The sequence below is a fragment of the Lates calcarifer genome, linkage group LG23 (genome assembly GCF_001640805.2).
Source record: "Lates calcarifer isolate ASB-BC8 linkage group LG23, TLL_Latcal_v3, whole genome shotgun sequence".
Classification (NCBI taxonomy): domain Eukaryota; kingdom Metazoa; phylum Chordata; class Actinopteri; family Centropomidae; genus Lates; species Lates calcarifer.
Window position 1 is genome coordinate 8,790,742 of NC_066855.1, and position 18,186 is coordinate 8,808,927.

The window sequence follows — 18,186 nt, forward strand, 5'->3', positions numbered from 1 at the left end:
ATATTGTTAATAGTGATGCAGAGATCAGTCAGTAATCCTCTCTGTCTCTCTCATCTTCTGGCAGCTTGAAAATGTTTTGTCTGTTAATCAGGGTGTGATCTTGTCTCTTTTCAGGTCTGTGGCCCAACCATCCCTAAGGATTGCAGAAGTATCACCATGTACAACGGTGTGTGCTTTCAGATAGACCGGTCTGATCGTCTTGGACCTCCAGTGCCTTCTTCACTTCAAGGTAAATACACTATGTTGAGGTTGTGAAAATGTACCCATAATAAAGGCAGCGGTGAAAAAGGTCTGATAATTAAGTTCTTTTTTTTCTTTCCAGAGATGTACACACAACAAGTGTGTGTTAAATTAGTGTTATCATCTATAAACTAAAACAATGGTGAATATCATATGAATTTTAAACTAAAAATAATAAAACTAACTTTGGCATCAAACCTTTTGCAGAAATAAAGGTAAAGTTTAAAGTCTTACCGTATGTAGTCCTGGGCTGAAGTATCTTGTTGTTGTACGCTGCAGGACTGTTGGAGGTCTGAACTCAGGTCACTGGTTCTGCTGAGACTGGATGAGTTTAGTTTAAAAGCAGGTCTCTGTAGGATGATGACTGCCTGCAGATACCAAAGAAAAATATCAATTAAATATCTGCAATTATAACAGTGGTCACAACTTTAAAGCTATATATTTGACATGAGTTTTAGGAACACCTCTAGAAGCCTGTCTAGATTAAAAAGAAAATAAATGAATGTCAAATATTTTCTCTTAATTCCTTCCTAGTCATTATAATTAAATGTCAACCCACACACCTCTTGTGTTTCTTATGTCAGATTTGTGTATGTTATGATTCAATTATGTCCAATAATTTGACAGAACACTTTAGCATCAACAGTTACTATATTTACAGTTGTAAAACACACAGTAAAAAATAAAAAGATATGACTGATGTAGTCACCTACATAATGTTGGTATAATGAAAGTCTTCAAGGGGACGTTAAGGGATGTTAATATAGGTTTAGTTCATTTAGTGAGAAGCCTGGAATGAGTTTGGAAAAACTGATTAACTGATTCTAACCTGTGTCTTTGACAGAGTGTCGAACTGAAGCAGACATTGCATTTCTGTTGGACGGTTCAGGCAGCGTATCCAGTCAAGACTTTCAAACAATGAAGACTTTTGTGAAAAATCTGGTCCGCTCGTTCGTGGGAAAAGGCACACAGGTAAGAGACTTTGTTCTCACTGTCAGTTTACTTGTTGCACAGACTCAGAGAATTCATTTTTGGAGAAATGTTGAAAAACAATTTGTGACTGTTTTCACAACTGTTAGATATTTATGTTATTATAATTGTTCTCCTCTTTTTGCAGTTTGCTGTCGCTCAGTATTCTAATTCAACTCATATCCACTATTACTTTGATGACTTTTTCACATCCGGAAACTGGGAGTCTAACATTGATTACATAAATCAAATGAGGGGGGGAACTTACACAGCTAAGGCCATCAAATCCGTGGTGTAAGTATGATTATAACCATGATGCTGATTTTCTGTCTGTACCTCCTGTCCATGACAGAAGCTTCTCAGGAATTTTATATTCAGTGTCTGTTAAAGCTGATCCACATAATAACAGATGAACTATACACCTTCTTTTTCCACAGTCCCAAACCCATTAACCCCTAAAATTATTTATTTATTTACATTCCTGGACAACTGGCAGAGCTAAATGTGGAAAATCAAACTCTTTACTGGCATCACTGAGATTATGCACATATTTTGAGATACAAACAAATTGCAGATGTCCAGCAAAGTGACAAAATCTTAACATACACATCCATGCCATTAACTTTATAACACTACAAAAATCACAGTAAAAATTTTATTCTTCTTTTTTGACAGCAACAATGTTTTCACATCAGAAAGAGGTTCCAGATCAAATGTGAAGAGGATCCTGATAGTCATTACTGATGGAGAATCTAATGACCCTCAAGAATTACCAAATGCAGCGAACTTAGCTGAGAGTAAAAAGATTGTTCGATTTACTATTGGGGTACGTTTGTCTCTTAAATCAAATGTGTAGAATGTTTTTTCAAAAATAGTCCTTTTTTGTGTTTTATACATTTAACTAAGACATACAGTTCACATTTTTCAGTCATTAGTTAAGTTTTATCTTAGATTTATTTCTGTAAAGTTGTCTATTAAAACTGTCAGTCAATTGAGAGTGATACATATACATGACTCAGTATTAATACATGGCAAAACTTTAGTTTATCAGTGTCATTAACAGTAACAATCAACTCTGTGCACAGTGAAACAACTCAAATATGTTTTCTCAAATCTCTAGGTGGGGGCTGCATTCAGCAAACCCAAAGCAAAAAAGGAACTGGATACCATTGCATCTTATCCCTCGACAAATCATGTGTTTCAAGTACAGAACTTTAACGCACTTGACGCAATAAGACAGAATCTGCAGGACAAAATCTTTTCTATTGAAGGTACAGATGTAAACTAACCACAACAGCTTCAAATCATATTTACTGTAAATGTTCTGGTTCCAAAAAGCAAACGGTGAATATTTTTTTGTTGTTTATTGGAGAGTTTCATTTCAAGCTGAACATCTAGTTATTGTATGTTATTGTACAACACTGTTAACAGAAAAAACTAATGATTGGCCATAATAAAACCTTAACTGTAAATTCAGCTTACATACAGACTGTAGTCTCATGAGGCATTAAGAAAGTGAAGAGCTCATTTCTTTTGCTGTTACAGGGTCTCAGTCCAGTGGAGAGTCACTGAAAATGGAAATGGCTCAGGAAGGATTCAGTGCTGCTTATATACCAGGGGTAATAAAAATAAAACAAACCAGAGATTCACTGGACAATACGTTTGGTCTGAGACACACAGAAACCCAGTAACACAGTTCAACAGAAAACATATTTTGAATCTATCATGCATTTAGCTTCAAGTTTCTGTTTAAATCACAGGGAGTTCAGACGGCTATTGTTGGTGCCAACCAGTGGAAAGGAGGATACCTGAAATACACAAGTCGAGGCCAGAAGCAGAGCTCATATGAGCCTACGTCTATGGAGCCTGACAGTTATCTGGGTAAGAATATTACAATAATAACAAACTAATGCATACAGAGGTGATTTGTAAATGCACTGCTCCTCTGTAATTCTTCATTACCATCTTTTGGACAAACATAGATCAAACATGAGAGTTTGTAAAAGGGACGGGAGAAAAGCAAACGAGGAACAAGGAGTCACAAAGTAAATGGAAGCATCTCAAAAAGCATTTTTATGTTTATATGTAGTTTATGTCCCACATGAAACACACACCAAAAAGGCAGAGTGTTTATGATAAAGAAGACACTCCATCTTCCCTCTAAAACAGTTCCAATGAAGAAACAAATACTACACCTGCCACTGAGCACACTGGTTATGATGAAGAGTTGTGAAAAAGCCAGTAAGATGATGGTTTTACAAATGTCATCAAGAAGACCAATGTGAAGATTGTTCATGGTACATGGACTTGAGTGTTTGAGAAAATTAGGTCTCAAACACTCTCACAGACAAGAAAAGAATATTTTGAATATGAAGGTTTCTGTAAGGAATATAGAACAAGGTTGTGACCCAGAGCACGTTTTATTTTCTAAGTCTGTATAATTAAACACATACTGTGTTATTTTTAATTTATATTGCTGTCACTTTGTTCCCTGCAGAGCTAATGATAATCTGCTGTATTGGCTAAACCTTTGGAAACTTTAGCTGACGGCTTTGACTCCTATATTCTAGGTTACTCCATGGCAGTGGGTAAAACCAAAGAAGGCACATTGACAATTGTTGGTGCTCCAAGATATCAACACAGAGGAATTGTGATGGGAGTTCAAGAAAACGAGAGAAGCCAGACAATTGATCCACATCCATGGCAGGTGTGTATTTACTGAGAGATGATGGATGGTCTGTGTGGTGAAGACTCTTGAGTAAAAGGTGTTGTTTTATACTTTGATTTAAATTGTTCTGTGATTGTTTGTTTCTTACACAGTCTCAGACTGGTGAATATTTTGGGGCAGAGGTTTGTGCCATGGATGTGGATCGTGACAGCTACACTGACCTAATCCTCATATCTGCCCCCATGTACACAGACACTGACAGAGAGGGAAGAGTTTACGTTTGCAGTTTAGTTCGTTTGGTAAATGACAGTTTTATTTGGAGCCATTAAATAAATATATTTGTATGTTTTTAATGCCCATGCAAACACTGACTCTTATCCTTTACTCTCATCCAACCAGAATGTCGAGTGTCACTTTGAGTCTCCGGATAGTTCTGAGAGGGGGTGTATCTGACAGAGGAAGGTTTGGCTCTTCTCTTGCTGTGCTGCCTGATCTTAATGCAGATGGACTCAGTGATTTGGCAGTTGGAGCACCTTTGGAGAATGACGGTCAGGGCAGCATCTACATATTCCTCGGTGAAGGAGGAAGAACAGTCCGTTCTACGTACTCACAGGTGAGTGAGATTTAACACTTCCAGTGTGTGAGGCCTTTTGTTTTCCACTGTATTTAAAATCTATACAATTTTCAGTTTGACTGATGAAATCATTTCCATTTACATAGAGGATTCCTGCATCTGAAGTAAAGTCAGGACTGAAGTTTTTTGGTATATCGATCAGTCAGTCATCTTTTGACCAGAGTGTGGACAGCCTGCCTGATCTGGTGGTGGGTTCAAAGGGCACAGTTGTCTTACTGAGGTTAGTACAAGATACTCACGTCATTCATTATGTTATAAACCATAAGGTTTATAAAGTTTACATTCTCAGTGTGCTGAGTGAATAAATCTTTAATCATTCAGTCTCTTTGTAATATTGTAATATTTGATCTGGCAGTTAAAATAAGAATAAGTTTGGTATTCATTTGGATTATTAATCACAGAGCCAAAGGTTGTTCTCATGTACTTTCCTATTCTGTCCATCTCCAGATCAAAGCCTATAGTAATGGTAGAAGTAACAGTGTCATACAGCCCAAAAGAAATCCCTTCTCAAAACAATGACTGCACAAACGCACTGGAGAACACAGCTGAAATCTGCTTTACCATGTCCAGAGTCTCCACAGTAAACACAGGTTCCTCATTTGCCTCACTTTTCTGAACCACCAGAGCCACTGTCCATCTATTTAAATATTTGTATATGTGTGCATGAGTAACAGGTAAATTAAACTCTAATTTATTCCAGCTCGAGCAACGATTCGTTATGATTTCACACTGGATGCCACTCGTAAGGTCCCAAACAACAGAGCTTACATCACTGACAAACAACGTGAGAAGACAGAATCATTGGCTATTAACTTAGGACAGCGACAATGTTCCAGGGTGAAATTCTTTATTGATGTGAGTTGTTTAAGTCCTAATAACACCTAATAACCTATGCTGTTATTAGACACTGAATCAAAACCAACCCTCACCTTGACAAACAGTATTTCATAACTGTGCCTTCTTCTTGCAGGCTTGTCCAGAAGATGCTCTCAATTCACTCAGCAATGAGCTCAGATTCACCTTTGATGGTGTGCTCTCTGATACAAATCTCAGACCAAGTCTCGCTCAGGACGCTAAAACAACAGCCATTTACCCTGTAAGTTACTTTTAAAGACACTTACATGTTTTCTTATAAATATTACCTGAACAACAAAACTCATAAAGCCAAGAAACCTGTTCACTTTGGCCACTATTTTTTGTGAATTCATTTCATAGTTGACCACTGTAAATCAGCTACTATTTAGAGTTCTGCTATGAATCATTATTATTTATTTGTGAGAGGAAGCAGACAGACTTAAACTGTCATATGTTTGTCAGCTGTTTGCTGTTATTCTTTCTAACAAATATGTTTTACCTCATGCTTGGTTCCACAGATAGGGTTTGAGATCAACTGCGGCACTGACAACAAATGTGTAGATAACCTGAAAGTAGATTTCAACTTCACCAGGTGAGATTCTAAAGTGAGGCCTAACCTGAGTGTTGACACATGTTTAATTTCTCTTTTCTGTAAGGGCAAAGACTTTGCACATTTAACTAAACTTTTTATACTTGCTGGTTACATAATGTTGTGAGCCATGCTTGCGGCATTGCTAGCAAGGCTAAAAACACTAAATATGTCAACAACTATTGGATGAACTGCCATGACATTTGGTACACACATCATGTCCCACTCAAGATGAATTGTTATCTCAGTGCTTTGGTTAAAGACCAAATACCTTCAAAACTAATGACATTCCCAGCAGCCAAAGTGGTACTTTGTGTTTTGTGCTAATTAGCAAATGTTAGCGTGCTAAAACACTAAACTAACATGGCAAATATTATACCTACTTATTATCAGTATTGCAGTATGTTAGCATGCTAATGTTAGCATTTAGGTGAAGGTATTGTTGCGTACAGCCTCACAGAGCTGCTAACATGACTCTTAGACTTGGTTTTTTTTTTCATGATCTGTCAGTTCCTCAGTGGTTAAAGTGGGCATTGATGAACTGTTGGATGTCACCGTATCAGTGGAGAACAGAGAGGAAAACTCCTACAACAGCCGTGTTATTCTCACATACCCAGCTGAGCTGTCCTACAGGAAGTTCACAAGTCTGCAGGTAAGGCCTCAGGATCATAGACTGTATATAACATCATCATCATCCTCTCTTCCCCCAATTCTGATTGATCTGTGCTTTTCTTCATTTGTTTTTAATACAGGGAAGAATTGAAGTGCAACTCTGTGGACAGTGAAGATGGCTTATCACGAGGAAAGACAGAGTGCACAATTGACAAGCCTATTTTCAAGAGCAGAGCTAAGGTTTGTGTTTTTTATAAAGCAGCATCTCTCCTCATCGATGCAGAGACAGTTGAACAAAATGTTGAGGCAATCTGAGCTCTCTCATTCATTTAATTTTAGGCTTTCTTCACTGTCTCCTATGGGATTGAAACCAACAGTCAACTTGAGAGGAGGATTTTTGTCACGGCTAACGCTACCAGGTACTGTTCAGCTGCCTATAAGAACAATACTGCACAGCAAACGCCATGTGTATCTGTTCAACAGTTAATGTCGCTCCTCTCTTTTAGTGGGAATCAGTATCAATCCCCTTTCAAGTGAACTTTACAAAAAGGAATGGATTGATGTGAAGTACAGCATATTTGTTTCATTTGAAAGGTTTGTGTTGTTCTGTATGAGACAAGACAAAAATGAATTAAAAAGTAATAATATTTTTAAGTTGACATTGTATTACATAATATTGCTTTTTAATATGTCTGTCTTTAATTCGTTTAGTACCCTCAGCTACACCAATTTCACTTTTGGAAAGAATAATTTGCAGAAACCAATCCAACAAACAATTGTGGTAAAATATCTTATATGACGATATCAAACATTATTTCAATGTCCATGACCTTCATTTAAACTTGACTTTAATGCAGCCTCTTAAGTACCATCCTTTTCTTTTCTCTCCTTCTGTCAGGTTACAAATGACATCAGAGCGTTGAATTTCACTGTAGTGATCAAGGTGCCAGTAAAGCTTGGTGATAAAGACATCTGGGTGGATTCGAACAGTTTGCAGGTGAAGTTACTCATCCCAAAAAGTTCTTTTATGTGGGTGTTTATGCAACTACACCTTCAGGGATGGGTGGCTACATTGCCAATGTTAGCATTAACAGCTGCAGTAAATAATTCTCTCTGTAACATCTAAACAGTTATTTCTTCACATACTGTTGATAATTTTACTTGGTTTTCTAATGTTTTAAACTAAAATACCTGCATATAGCACCTTTAAACTGACATAAATCGACTCTATTTCAGATTCCAGACTGCCAAAGAGACAGAGATGACGAACCTAATGTCACAGATTTTGTTGCTCAGATACAGAAAAATAAAGTAGTGGTAAGTGTGCCTCTACCATCTCCAATTTGGAATTTAATCTAATTATATACATGTATATTACAGCTTCCTGTGCTGTCTGCCTTCTCTTAACCACCCACAGGACTGCTCTGTAGCCAAGTGCAGAGTGTTCAAGTGCACAAGGTTCATGGGAAGATCGGAAAGAAAAAACTACATAATCTCTGCCAACCTTAGCTCAGGATGGATAGAGCAGGTAATTTATGTGCATTTTTAATATTTAACAAATTGAGTTATAAGCTAACATAATTCAGTGGTCCTGACTTTAAAGTGGTAAAATATCTGTTCAGAAATAACAATTTTCTTATAAATTTGAACATCAATAAAGATCAGTGAAAAAGGCTCATCCTACTCCTCTTTATCTCTCAAACAGATTGGATTTAAGTCCGCCAAGTTCCTTTTGACCAGCACAGCCAGTCTGGAGTACGACAGTAACCAGTTCATCTTCTTTTCAACAGGGTCTAATAACAACCCTCCCATTCGCAAGGTGATTACACATGAAATTCTCTTGTTTGTGTCTTAAATGAGTTTGAATTTGATCCACATTCTGTCATTTCACCTCTCAGATTGAGGCAGAGATAGAGGTGTATTCAGAAGCAGACTTCACCAAAGGGAATGTTGGAGGAACGCTAGGAGGAACGCTGGGAGGAACACTGGGAAGGACGCTGGGAGGGATCTTGGGAGGAATGCTGATAGGGTTGGCTCTACTGGCTGCACTCACTGCTGGCTTGTATAAGGTGAGACACTGTATATAATTCCAGTTTATTATGAACCTTCATGGAGACAATGGAGACACTATAAGGTGCAGTAATACACACCCATTATTGCAAAATGCAACCTGTCAAAATAAATAAGTGTCTCATTTTCAAATGTTCAGCTATTATTCTCTCATCTGATTTGATTCTTTTCATTTATCTATGATGCAGCTCTAATGCAGGATTGCAGTGTTTCTATATAACTCTCTTTGTTTTGTGCTCTCAGGCTGGATTTTTCAAGAGTAAATACAAGGAGATGATTAAGAAAGATGCAGGAGAAAGACCAGTTTCAGGGTCTGATGCAGCCACGCCAGAACAACATGAATTAGTTGAGTTTACATCTCACTGATACACTGGTTACTGGTACATTCATAACATTTACCCGCTGACTGCAACTGCACCACAAAACAACCAAACTCTACCAACAGATACAGTGGCTCTGTTATCACTGGTTGGTGAATCTGCACCATTACCACAGCTTCTGATTCACTGAAGTGAAATCACTCACTCGCTATTTTCTTTAATGGAGGTTCCAAACCTGGGGATCAGGACTAAAACATGAAGGTGTCACAAAATGAACACACCCTGTGACACAGGATCAAGGGTTGACAAAAATTATCTCAAATAAAATGGTGGAGAGTAAATGTAGAGCACCATATATTACATGGGGAGTGATTTCAAACACAGCTATAGTAATCCAAATGAATGCTGTAATGTGGCAGGAACTTCACAGGGGCTTATTGTTGGTCTTCAGTCAAATATTATTGCTTTTATATTTCAGTTTCAGTTATTACTGTTTTTATATTCAAACTATGCATGTTTCAAAATACTGTAGTCTGTAGTTTCTCTCCTCTCCATGATACTTATTCTGTTTGGACTTTGGTTGATTTATTTCTGGTTTTCATATATGTATACACCACACACATTACTGATGAGCTGACTGCATACTTAATGTAGCTGTCTTTAATAAATGTATTTTACATGTATCATGTGTCATCTCCATTCCACTGACCTGGTTAATTGACTGTATAAGTTGTCAAATTGTCAAATGATTTATACAATGTGCAGCTGTAAAACCTGTAGCTGTAAAATCACCCTTGGTGGTTGCATGACAACTAGAAAAAGACGTGCACTACTTCCTTTATGAATGACAATGACTAGTGAGCAATCATGAAAAACAGTGTATTCATACAATTTAAAATTGATTGTCCTGGGTTTAGTGTAGGTCTAGTGTGATAAAAAAAAAGGTATAATAATAGTAATGTACACGTTTTAGACAATCCTGTAATCCTGTGGTTTCTGTTTGAGATCAGAATAAAAGTGGGTGGGCACTCACTTTCCTTTTTTATATGATATTGGCCACATTGAAAACTATCATGTGAGTCACATTAGGCCTGAGCTGGCTGTAGGTGAGGTTTACTGTGTACAGGATGAACAGTGTGTCAGAGGTGAAGATGGGGGCAGTGAACTGTTCACTTACAACCATGTTGTTCCCTTCTGCCTCTGTGCAGATTTGTACAGCTGTGAAGGTGGAAACACTCTGTCTTAATCTTTAATGGCACCGTATTGCTGTTTTATTAATAGGCCTTCTTTGATTGCTGTTTTCCTTCCACAAATTCTTACCTTCTCTGGTGCATACTAGACAAAAGAGTAAACTGTGGTGATGAGAGAATATAATTTTGTCCTTTGGCTACATAAGAAACTACATATTTAAGCCCTTAAATCATTATTTGAAAAGAATTTTAGTGTAAATATGTATCGTTTTCACAACATCTCTCTGATGATATTTACATTTGTCACTCAGTAAAGAGCATATGTCTTATATTAATTATATTAATGAATCTAAGTGAAATTACTAATGTTTGCATAATTAGACTGTATTAGAGTTAGTATTTTGTTTTTGTGTATGGAAACCCAAAGTGTTCACTATTAAATTAGCGATTTAAAATATTCATATGAATAAAATTCAACTATTTCATCATTTATTTCCATGATAACAGAGTTGTGTTGGATATTATTGTAATTTCATTATAGAATTTCTTTTTATTTTAAAGGGCCCATTTTTCAAAATTTCCTAATGTTACTTTTCATAATAGTGACATAATGAAATGTGACGTAATAGGGGAAAAACAGACTTTTGATATGGGCATTTCGAAATAAAAAAAAATCTAATGTGAAATAAAAATGAAGTCCTGTAAAACTCTGTTATTGTGAAAGTAATAGTGATGAAAGAAATATTTAATTATCAGTTTTAGTAATTTCTCAAATTCCATAAATGACTGTTTCATTTATACAATTTATTCATGTGATTATTTCATAATTCCTTATTTGTTCATATTGAACACTGGGGCTCATGTCAATGTTGTGAAAATACAATAAATCCAGTCCTCTTGCTGACTATCAAACAGGCATATCTGTCAAGGTGGCAGCACCACAGTGAGCATGGATGTGTTGGGGGATTTTTAAAACCTGACTTTTGTACTGAAACCTCTAACACACTGTGTCAAATGCAAAAGCATCAATTCATTGAAGAAAAACTTTCTGTTTCTTTATGTTATCTCTCTGTTAAAAACATAATTGCATGTCAGCACGTCTTCCTCCGTCTTTCTGACTGAATCATTCCTGTTTAGACTGAAAACCTCCCTCCACATGGAGCCTCTGTTCTAAATCTGATCCAAAGGAAATTAGACCAGAAATTATCATTTTGTTTTACACACTCCCCTGCAGGGAATATCTCCCCCTTCTGTGTCAGAAAAACAAATGGTAAATGGTAAATGGATTGCACTTATATAGTATTTTTCTAGTCATACTGACCACTCAAAGCATTTTACACTACAGGTGACATTCGCTCACATTCACACACACACACACCCACATTCATACAGCTCTTGTTCTTTATATGAGGCTTTCTAACATATACACACATCTGAGCCACAGCCTCCCCGAGAAAACATTAGTAAACTACAGCTGTCTGGAAATGTAACATTCTGCTTTGCATTCAAATGAAAGCATGATCCTCCAGTTTTCTTTAAATTTCTGCTCTTTCTGTCCTTTGTTGCATGTTTCAGGCGACAGCCGAGCTGAGCTTATTTTCAGTGAAAATATTGTTTCTACCTTTGGCAGGATGTGGAGTGTGGAAATCCTGGAATGTAACTCTAAACATCTGCGTCTGGCTGGACTGAGTGCACAGCACTCTGAACACATATGAACACACACACACACACACACATATATATTTTACAGTATATATATATTTAAAACAGGCTATCCACCTGCAGGTCTACACGTAAAATATTCCTTCTTTGCAAAACTGACATGCAAATGGTACACCTTTGCAAAGTAAATCCTTTACTGCAATTAGGTTATCATTTTGTTGACTTTTAAAGTTTGGGTCCAAAGGTGTGCTGGAGAGAGCTACTCATTTTCTGTCTCCCACACAGAGTGGTGAGATTAGTTCTTATTTGTAAGAAATACTGACTCAAATTCAAGCTCCACACTGTGACAACTGCTTTTTTCTTTGGTAAAAGAACAAGAAATTGTGAATGGCAGGAGCAAAATAACACAGCAAGAACATAATAATTTGTTGAGCTATCAGACAAAATGTGCAATCCTTCTTTTTTGTATTCTTCCTGTGTGATTAGTTTGCTTTTCTGTGGTATGTAGAGCTAAGGCCCTCCTCTTGTCCCTCTCAAATTACAGGGGAAGCGGTTAAGGTAGTATTGTGAACAAAAGTGGAATTCATACGTAACTGGGAATGTTACATAAGGGCACTTTAGTGTAGGTCTGGCTGTGCAGAGTTTTAGTGATCACAGACAGATAAGAACCCGGTACAAGCACTCAGAGAGGCAGGTTACGAAGATAGAAAGAGGACGAAAAGAAGCACATTTAAGAGTGACTGAGGCACTTAGCTGGGGGTTCAGGAGGGACTGTCTTTTGGAGAGAGCCTCCTGAGAGATTCTAGCCTTTGGATTCAGATGTTGGTGAGGATTTAAGCTGAAAACCAGAGGAAATCAAGAGGAGACAAAACCAAAACATTTCTGGCCGGCAGATAAGGACACAAGGAAGAGATGAGGAAAGAGTGACCGGGATTTATATGCAGCGTTTGTGGGCCTGACAATTGGGCAGGAAGAGGTTTGCATACAGCTGGAATTTATGGTGTACAAAAGCAAGTCAGCCGTGTGTATCTGACAAAAGGACCAAAAGCCTGCTGAGAGAGGTGCTCCCGGAAGAGCCACTACACTTGCCTCGCTTGTGTCATTTTGCGGTTGAATTTTGCTTTCTGCTTTGTGATTTACTCAAGTAAACTTTGTTTTGTAAACTGTTCATCATGTCAGAGATGTCCTACAGTGAGGCCATTCAAAAGGCCAGCGCTTCCATCACACGCTTCCCTCTCATACCGGTCAGAGGAGTTCCTCTTATGAACTACATCGCCAACAACTGGGACTCCATCTGGGCTTTCCGTCCTGACCCCTCAGACCTCCTCGTCGCCACCTACCCCAAAGCAGGTACTCAGACTGCTGCTGCCAGATGCAGCTTTGTTCATATGCAGTAAATCTAATCTATCAAGTGAGTAATCAGTGCTGGACATGACAAGCTCTGTTAGTGTTCACACAGTTGTCAAGTATATTTACTCAAGTACAGTTTTGCTGCTTTATACTTCTGAGGAAAATGTTGTACTTTAGCTTTGGTTACTTTTCAAATTAAGAGTTTGCTTTCAAATGAAATGATAATCTTATAAAATATGATGCATTGTTATGACTATGACCAAGTACAACAGTAAAATTGTGCTTCTACATTATGAAAAACAAAACAATAATCCAATAACACATATATAGTTTGAGAATCTTCTTTTAACGCTGAAATAAAGCTTGTATAACTCAACACAGAATGTAATGAACCCCTCATGTAGCAAAGCTGACAAAACAAACAGAAAAATGAAAGGAAAAGTACATAAATTAAATGATTTGAAGAAAACCTGTCTACTGAAAAATGGGTGGGGGATACCCGGACTTCTTAAAAAGAAAGAGTGAGTTTGTAGAAAAGGAATCTAAGACTAGAGTTTGGTGTAGCTGTGAAATTCGATTTTTCATCAAAATTGGCAAGGTTCACTACATGGAAAGCAACCTGTTAGTTCAGCTCGGTGTTATTTTTTGTGATTTTGGGACATAAGGGACCACGTGGACCCAGGAGATAATTGACCTGCTTCTTCACAACGGAGATGCTGAGATCTGCAAACGAGCCCCCACACCTGTCCGCAGTCCTTTCCTAGAGATCTGCTCCCCTCCTCCCATCCCCTCAGGTGTGTTTATGATTGTATCTATGTGGTTACATTTACATGTTTTACATGGGTAAAACAGTCCATAAAGGTAATATGTGTGATTTTCTGTCATTTGTGAAGGTTGAGCCGCTCCCACTTCACCCCCTATTTTCCCTCTGCACTCTCTTTCCAAAATATCCCGAAAGCACTTTGTGTCCACTAGCTTCTGCTAAAACTCCACAGATATTATTTTCTGCCTCTCAAACCAAATGCACTCTCCAGCTAGGTCTGACTGTGCCATCAGTCAGACCTAGCTCAGATCTAGCAGAACTCACAATCCAATTCCTGGAGGAATGGTTTCATAAGTGCTTGTTTCTTCGGCCATAATTAGAGTCAATGAGCAATTAACCCAGAAATATTTCAGTCAGCGCCACAATACCCAAACTGTCCCAGTGACAGATAAAAACATGTAAAGACTGCAGTCAATATAGTTGTTGAATAAATGGAAATCTACATTTCTGAATAAGTGTTCCTGGTTTCTGCAGGGGTGGCATGTTGAGCACTACCAGTCTATTCTGCCCTAAATTATTTATTTGTTATTCTTGTGATTTAAATTTTAAAGGTCTGACAAGGAGGCAGGAGTTTCCACCATCTCCTCAGTATGCTTACCTCACTAGATGTCTGACTGCGTTAGCTAGACACCAGTCTAGTGTACAGTTGCTTATAATATCAAGCTACAGCCTTAGCTTACCTTAGCTTAGCATAAAGAAGGCTGGAAACAGAGAAACAGCTAGCCTGGCTCTGTCCGAAAGGTCACAATATATGCCAACAGCACCTATAATCTTACCACATAACATAACATGATCAACACAGAACTAAACATTTTACAAAAAGTGCAACAAAAAGTTGCGGTTTTTACAGGAGTAACTGTTTCTGTGACAGGCGTGGTGAGAGTCTTACTGTCACAATGAGATAGAAATAACATGTTCATTAGTGAGCTTTAGAGGTGCTCTTGAACAGATTTTGTTACAGAACAGAGCCAGGGTAGCCGTTTCCCCTGTTTTCAGTCTTTATGCTAAGCTAAGCTAAGCGAAAGCTAACCTGCTGCTAGCTGTAGCTTGATTGACAGAGATGAGTACTATGACTCTTCTTTTCTTACTCTTGTCTTTGTCCTCCTTTGACACAAATGTTTCTGAAAATGTAAACAATCACGACCCAAAACAACTAGCTAAAAGTGGCTAAAAAGCTCCTAATAGCTGTAGAGTTATGGCAGGTCAGTACTCTATGATTGTGAAACTACAAATGACTCAATTCAAATTTAATTATAGCAAAATATGATTTGTTTTGCTCATACCTTTAACTTTCTGACAACAGAGATGGACTAAAAATTAATAGCTAATCTCAAGTAGTTTGAAATGACAACACACACAAGCAGATGATAGAAATAACTTTAGGTTGATTTAAAGCCATGATGCAGCAGTGAGATATTTATCTGTGAATCAGAGATAGTATGGGGAAAAGTGTGCTTCATCTGTCATATCTTTATATCTTTTTCCCCAAATTTCTGTCTCAGGACTTGATCTGCTGAAAAAAATGGATCCCCCAAGAGTTATCAAGACTCATCTTCCTTTTCAGTTAGTGCCTCCTGGATTCTGGGAAAACAAGTGCAAGGTAAGACTCAATATCTAAAAACTTGCAGTGAGTTTTTACTGCCTCAGACTGAACAGTAAATGAATGTTAATGGGGTAAAAAGTTCACGATAGTTCATGATACAATGCACGTAATCTGAGTAAGAGGTTAACAATACAATGCCGTTAAACAACTGCCTCATCAAATGACCTGTTCTCTGTATCATTGTCATAAATCCCTTTTATGTCCCTCCTGTTCGTGTGTAAAGGCTATCTATGTGGCACGCAATGCCAAAGACAATCTGGTGAGCTACTACCACTTTGACAATATGAATCTGACCCAACCTGAACCAGGGCCCTCATGGGAGGGTGGCTATCACATCCAGTCACATAATGGTTCCATATGGTCCGATGGAGATGTAGTGATAAGTTGTGATTATATTTCAAGCATTCCTCATGCAAGGAGTCATTCATATCTTAGATAGAATATTCCAATACATGGAGTTGATATAACAAAAAAATGGAGCCAAAAAGGAGAGCGAACGTTGGATTTGAAATCCAGAGACACAACTCCAAATAGAATTCAAACGTAAATAAATAGTTAGAGAAGTCATTGAGGTATAGGATCGGGTCAGAGGTTTCTCTTCTTTTGTTATCAGCCAGAATGTTTGCATTGATAAATGTTGATAAGTTAATGATAAAGGGTTATACAGTAAACCATTAAGTCAGCTGTCAGTTGTAAATACTAATAAGTTGGTTTTCAGTTTAAATTCCCTACCAACCTTTCTCAGAAAGTAAGTGGTTGAATTGTTCTTTGGTGGAGTTTTCCTTGGCTAATTATTCAAGAACTTACTAAAAAAAGCAAAGCCAATGCCATGCTGGAGGAAGATAAACACCAGTCAAAGGGACTTTTCACAACCTGGCAGAGAGTAAATGACTAATAACTGATCTGCAAAGAAAAGTAAATTATTTATCAACACTAGAAAGTTCTACCCAAGTACTCTGAACAACCTTAAAATAATTACCAAATCAGAGTTTAGCTTAAACCTAAACTGCCGTGGGAGTAGCATTTCTCTGAAAGTTGCTCAATGAATTCTATTGTTTCTCCAGTGTCATGGGGCTCGTGGTATGACCATGTGAAAGGATACTGGGTGGAGAGAGAGAAGAGGAACATCCTTTATCTCTTCTATGAGGACATGAAAGAGGTAATACAGGAGAAGGATACAAGACAGACACAGTTTTAATGTTGTGTTCACATGTTCTCAGTTGAAAAGACCTGATGTCATGTTTTACCTGTTTGAACTCTTGTATGCAATTCAAAAAACAGAAAAAAGTGCACACTCTTACCATTGTATTTACTCCCCCAGAATCCTCGGCGTGAAATCGAGCGCATCATGAGGTACATGGACTTGTCGGTCTCTGATGAGGTCATCGATCGAATTGTAGAGCTCACGTCCTTCAAGAACATGAAGGAGAACCCGATGGCCAACTACTCCTGCGTCCCAGCACCTGTTTTTGATCAGTCCATCTCTCCCTTCATGAGAAAAGGTGCATCAGTCTGTTCTCTGTCTCGTCCTGCAAGATAATATTTTAAAGATAATTAGTAATGTGCAGCCACAACTCCCAAAACCTCAGGTTATAAAATTAGGATGTGTTATCTCAGTGGGTAAGAACAATATGAACACACTGTCACACTACTGTAAACACATACGTTACAACTTAATGCTGTTGAATCAACCTCCCTGTTAACACAAACTCAACAGTTTAAGTTTCATAAAGAAATCACTCCACTGCTCTTTTATTACATTGGATTGTATCATGACCTTTTGTCCTCTCCCGTACTTTATATTGTACTGTCCAATGCTGCCCCCTAGTGGCCTATGATCTGCATCAACTTACTCTGCAGCTACTTTGATAATGAGTTCATTCTGTAATTGATTATTTTAAGCAAAAATGCCCAAAATATGGTGGTTTCAGCCTCTCAAATGTTAAGATTTACTGGTTTTTCTTTATCTTACATGATACTACTTTGACTCTCCTAGGTTGTGGACTATTTTCTAGCCAAACAAGCAATTTGAGGCCATCATTTTTGGGCTTTTAGAAATTATATTAAGCATTTTTCACTGTTTTCTGACATTTTATAAATGTAATAATCAGTAAATTAAGAAAATATCTGGCCTAATGTTCAACAGTAGATGCTTTAGCAGAAAATGTAAGAACATACTTGACAGTTATTTACTATAACAACAAATAATTATTGATTAACACTACTGCACTCTCTTCTGTATTTTACAGGTGAGGTCGGTGATTGGACAAACCATTTCACACCTGAGCAGTCAAAGATGTTTGACGAAGATTACGAAAAGCAAATGAAGGACGTCAACATACCATTCAGGACCCTCATCTAATGGATTTGTTTGTTGATGCAGCTTTGCAAACCAAAGACCAATGAACTAACACTGTGCGGCACTCAAAAGGCAAAAATACTGTGAGGAAATCTGACACTAGCTAAAAACCAAAACAAAGAATGATGATGTGTGGATGTTAAGCACTGTAATCACTGAACCCTGTGATGTGTAGATACACAGGGAAGTCATGCCAATGTACGTGTAAAGGCTCAATAAAAACGTGCTCCACACTACAAGTA

At 37.7% G+C, this 18,186-nt stretch overlaps 3 protein-coding genes across 3 annotated transcripts in view; 2 read left to right on the forward strand and 1 right to left on the reverse strand.

Annotated features, from left to right (window-relative positions):
* LOC108890411 (integrin alpha-M-like) overlaps nt 1–9,640 on the forward strand; it is a 12,408-nt gene extending 2,768 nt beyond the window's left edge. The window contains 29 exon segments of the mRNA XM_051066242.1: nt 115–229; nt 1,085–1,212; nt 1,358–1,503; nt 1,885–2,035; nt 2,330–2,480; nt 2,755–2,828; nt 2,970–3,090; nt 3,780–3,916; nt 4,030–4,176; nt 4,277–4,303; nt 4,305–4,490; nt 4,598–4,731; nt 4,959–5,101; nt 5,212–5,366; nt 5,482–5,607; nt 5,885–5,958; nt 6,466–6,607; nt 6,708–6,719; nt 6,721–6,807; nt 6,907–6,986; nt 7,074–7,095; nt 7,097–7,161; nt 7,279–7,348; nt 7,466–7,564; nt 7,804–7,884; nt 7,985–8,095; nt 8,273–8,386; nt 8,466–8,636; nt 8,881–9,640. Coding sequence (XP_050922199.1) covers nt 115–229; nt 1,085–1,212; nt 1,358–1,503; nt 1,885–2,035; nt 2,330–2,480; nt 2,755–2,828; nt 2,970–3,090; nt 3,780–3,916; nt 4,030–4,176; nt 4,277–4,303; nt 4,305–4,490; nt 4,598–4,731; nt 4,959–5,101; nt 5,212–5,366; nt 5,482–5,607; nt 5,885–5,958; nt 6,466–6,607; nt 6,708–6,719; nt 6,721–6,807; nt 6,907–6,986; nt 7,074–7,095; nt 7,097–7,161; nt 7,279–7,348; nt 7,466–7,564; nt 7,804–7,884; nt 7,985–8,095; nt 8,273–8,386; nt 8,466–8,636; nt 8,881–9,003 — 3,192 coding nt within the window. The 3' untranslated portion in view covers nt 9,004–9,640.
* The window catches only part of LOC108890410 (tectonic-3), a 25,143-nt gene extending 8,109 nt beyond the window's left edge, over nt 1–17,034 (reverse strand). Inside the window, exons 1-2 of the mRNA XM_051066244.1 lie at nt 16,887–17,034; nt 475–608 (exon numbers count right to left, since the gene is read on the reverse strand). Of these exons, the coding sequence (XP_050922201.1) occupies nt 475–608; nt 16,887–16,889 (137 nt within the window). The 5' untranslated portion in view covers nt 16,890–17,034. The remainder of the gene's footprint in view (nt 1–474; nt 609–16,886) is intronic.
* Nucleotides 12,348–18,186, forward strand: sult1st6 (sulfotransferase family 1, cytosolic sulfotransferase 6). Its single transcript, XM_051066247.1, has 8 exons — nt 12,348–13,159; nt 13,825–13,953; nt 15,485–15,582; nt 15,809–15,935; nt 16,203–16,205; nt 16,650–16,744; nt 16,907–17,087; nt 17,835–18,186. The coding sequence occupies exons 1-8, from the start codon at nt 12,982–12,984 to the stop codon at nt 17,945–17,947; spliced, it is 924 nt and encodes a 307-aa protein (XP_050922204.1). The 5' UTR covers nt 12,348–12,981; the 3' UTR covers nt 17,948–18,186.

Bases quoted from the DNA above. Each gene is read 5' to 3' on its own strand.
- sult1st6 (XM_051066247.1), top strand. From the start codon at position 12,982: ATGTCAGAGATGTCCTACAGTGAGGCCATTCAAAAGGCCAGCGCTTCC. The intron at 13,954-15,484 runs GTGTGTTTATGA...TTTCTGTCTCAG, and splicing joins CCCTCCTCCCATCCCCTCAG to GACTTGATCTGCTGAAAAAA. The intron at 15,583-15,808 runs GTAAGACTCAAT...TCGTGTGTAAAG, and splicing joins TCTGGGAAAACAAGTGCAAG to GCTATCTATGTGGCACGCAA.